Source organism: Octopus bimaculoides, chromosome 25, assembly GCF_001194135.2.
Source record: "Octopus bimaculoides isolate UCB-OBI-ISO-001 chromosome 25, ASM119413v2, whole genome shotgun sequence".
Taxonomy (NCBI): domain Eukaryota; kingdom Metazoa; phylum Mollusca; class Cephalopoda; order Octopoda; family Octopodidae; genus Octopus; species Octopus bimaculoides.
The window spans coordinates 30,090,090-30,093,450 of NC_069005.1; the positions used below are offsets into that span (position 1 = coordinate 30,090,090).

The following is a 3,361-nucleotide window of genomic DNA, read 5'->3' on the forward strand; positions in this document are numbered from 1 at the left end:
ATATATATATATATATATATACACACACACATACATACATACATATATATACACATACATACATACATACATACATACATATATATATGTGTGTACATGCATACAAAGGATAGGAGGAGTTTTTGCCAAGGTGGCTCAAACTACCAGAAGTAATTTCTGAGTCCTCAAATAGGTGTGCCTCTAAAATTCTGGTTTGAACTGTTGTGGTCTGTGATTGTCTTGTTCAAAGAACCACTAGAAGTGGCTTCCTCTTGAGTCAGTAGGTTATAAGTTAAAGTAGTGAGAAAAGGCAAAGGCAAACAAGTAGGCAAGACTTAACAAGGACATTTGATTTAATTTTATTTCATAACAAATTATCCTTGTCATGTCTTGCCTAATTTGTTAGCCTAACCTCACTACTTTAACCTATACACACACACACACACACACACACACACACGAATACATGATGGAAAGTTTATTTCTTTTATAAAAAATTCATGCATACATATATATTGTATGCAATGTAAGCTGTGCATTAAATATAAAATTAATCATGCACATGCAAACGTACTCACACATATACATGTATATACCTACACATGCACCCTGCATAAACAAACATACACACCAAAGTCACCCATATACATACATTCTCATATATTCATATACCATACATATACACAAATGCACATACACACGCACACACAGTATGTATTTTAAAAGTCACCAGCTTTGTTTATATTTTATTTTATTTTGTTTTGTTTTATTTTCAGAAAAAAATCATCATTATCGTCGTCGTTATTCTGTTACTAGGTCTTTTGATTGGTCTGGCCTTTGGTCTTAGCTAGTCTGCCTTTGTGTCCTCATCTATCACGTCTATCTGCGCTCCTCTACACGCTTCAATGAGGATTGCACCCGTTATCTGCACTGAATATTCCTACGTCTGTCCGACAACCCAGTAGCTTGCTGTCAGGCAGGCAACCTACTTGGTTACATGGTTACTTCCAAAACAATGCTATGTTTTGTTTTGTTTTTTTGTTATGTTTTAACTGTTATGTTTGACCATCTCTGTCTGTCTGTCTGTGTCTCTTCTGATGTCCCTCTGTCTGTTTGTCCCTGTGTCAATCTGTTTACTATCCAATCATTTTGTGTGACTCTACCTTTGATTGTTTTGCTGTGTGAGTGGATTGGTAGAATTGAAATAATACCTTGTGGTGTCTGTTGTGGCTCTTTATGTTCTGAGTTCAAATCAGCTGAGGGTCAACTTTACTTTTTATCCTTCCAGGGATGATAAAATAAAGTACTAATCAGGTACTGGGCTCATATAATTGACTGTTCCTTACCCTTTATAAGAAAATATTATTATTATTATTATTGTTGTTATTATTATTATTATTATTATTATGGCTGAAGGCGGCGAGCTGGCAGAATCGTTAGCATACTGGGTAAAATGCTTAGCAGTATTTCGTCTGCTGCTACGTTCTGAGTTCAAATTCTGCCAACGTCAACTTTGCCTTTCATCCTTTCAAGGTCAATAAATTAAGTACCAGTTGAGTACTGGGGTTGATGTAATTGACTAGTCCCCTGCCCCCAAATACCAGGCCTTGTGCCGATAGTAGAAAGGATTATTAAGGCAGTGAGCTGGCAGAATCGTTAGCATGCTAAGCAAAGGGCTCAGTGGCATTTTGTCTGGCTTTATGTTCTGAGTTCAAATTCTGCAAAGATCAACTCTGCCTTTCATCCTTTTGGGGGTCGATAAAATAAGTACCAGTTGAATACTGGAGTCAATGTTATCACCTAGTTACCCTCCCCCCAAAACTTCAGCCTTGTGCTTATAGTAGAAAAGATTATTATTGTTATATTTAAAGTTCAATTTCTGCCAAGGTCGACTTTGCCTTTCATCCTTTCAGAGTCGATGAAATAAGTACCAGTGAAGTAATCAACCTCCCCCCTCCTCTCCATAACTGTTGGCCATGTGTCAAAATTTGAAACCATCATTATTATTTCTGACCTACACAGCTTGTTGCTGGGGAGTGTCATTAATGTACCAGCTGTTCTCTTCACTGTGAACTAAGATGGTATATTCTCTTCAAGTCTTGACAACTTTGCAGAGTCTCTTTGCAATGCCAAGTAATGCTGTTTTCTGGATGTGCTCTATTTTCATTTTTATGCCTGTCTTTTTTTCAACCAGTTTTTAATCTCTTTGCTTACTATACCTAAGGCACCAACTATTATTGACACTATATATATATATATATACACATACACCCTATTATTATTATTGCTAAAGCAGCAAGCTGGCAGAATGGTTAGCACACCAGACGAACTGCTTAACAGTATTTCTTCCCTCTTTATGTTCTGAGTTCAAATTCTGTGAAGGTCAACTTTGCCTTTCATCCTTAAGCACAGGGGTCGATGTAATCAACTAGCTCCCTCCCACAAAATTTCAGGCCTTGTGCCTATATTAGAAAGGATTATTGTTATTATTACTATTATGATAGCAAGCTGGTAGAGTTGTTAGCACATTAGACAAAAGACTTAGTGGCATCACTTTTGGTTCTTTTATGTTCCGAGTTCAAATGCTGCCTAGGTCAACTTTACCTTTCCCTTCCAGTCAAGTATTGGGGGCCAATGTAAGCAACAACTTCCCTCAAAACTGCTGGCTTTGTGCCAAAAGTTTGAAAGGATTATTATAATTATAGAAGGCAGTGAGCTACAGAAATGTTAGCACGCCAGGCGAAATCCTTAGAGGCATTTTGTGCAAAGTGCTCAGCAACATTTCATCTGGTCTTTACATTCTGAGTTCCCCTAATGCTGAGCCTTCCCTGCCCTCTGCAACCTCTGTCTTTCTCCTCTCCCCACCTCCTATGTATATACTTTTCTTGTATTATACCCCCTCCCCCACATCTATATATCCCTGTGTTGCTAATGTACGTTTTGGGGCTACTAAGTTGTATGATTATGCGCGTAAATGTATGTGTGTACATGTATGTATGTATGTGAACGTTTGTATCCGTCTTATGTATGTGTATAGTTGTGTTTGTATATATAAATGCATGCCTATTGCATTCTGTTGTCTATATGTATTGTATAATCACACACACACACACACACACACACACACAGAAATCTGTGTGTGTGTGTGTGTGTGTATGTAAATGTCATATGCATGTATATAGTTGTGTATATATATATAAATAAATATACACAAATTACACTCTGTATTGTATAGTCACATTCTCTTACACACAAAATTCTGTGTGTGGCAGGATTATGTTGCATGAAATTACCAATATAAATAAAAATACAAATCTGGGGTGTGGGGAATCAAGACTAATTAAGAAAGTAAATTCTAACCACAAACTTGAACCCCCCCCCC

The 3,361-nt window shown here is 37.1% G+C and overlaps 1 protein-coding gene across 2 annotated transcripts in view; it reads left to right on the forward strand.

The window, feature by feature from the left end:
* Positions 1-3,361, forward strand: part of LOC106880788 (syntaxin) — a 213,815-nt gene that overhangs the window by 199,184 nt on the left and 11,270 nt on the right. The window contains exon 10 of one of the 2 annotated variants that reach the window (XM_052976684.1): positions 756-1,921. The exons of the other annotated variant lie outside the window; for it this stretch is intronic. Coding sequence (XP_052832644.1) covers positions 756-830 — 75 coding nt within the window. The 3' untranslated portion in view covers positions 831-1,921. Of the gene's footprint in view, positions 1-755; positions 1,922-3,361 lie in introns of those variants that run through there. 2 annotated transcript variants of the gene reach the window in all.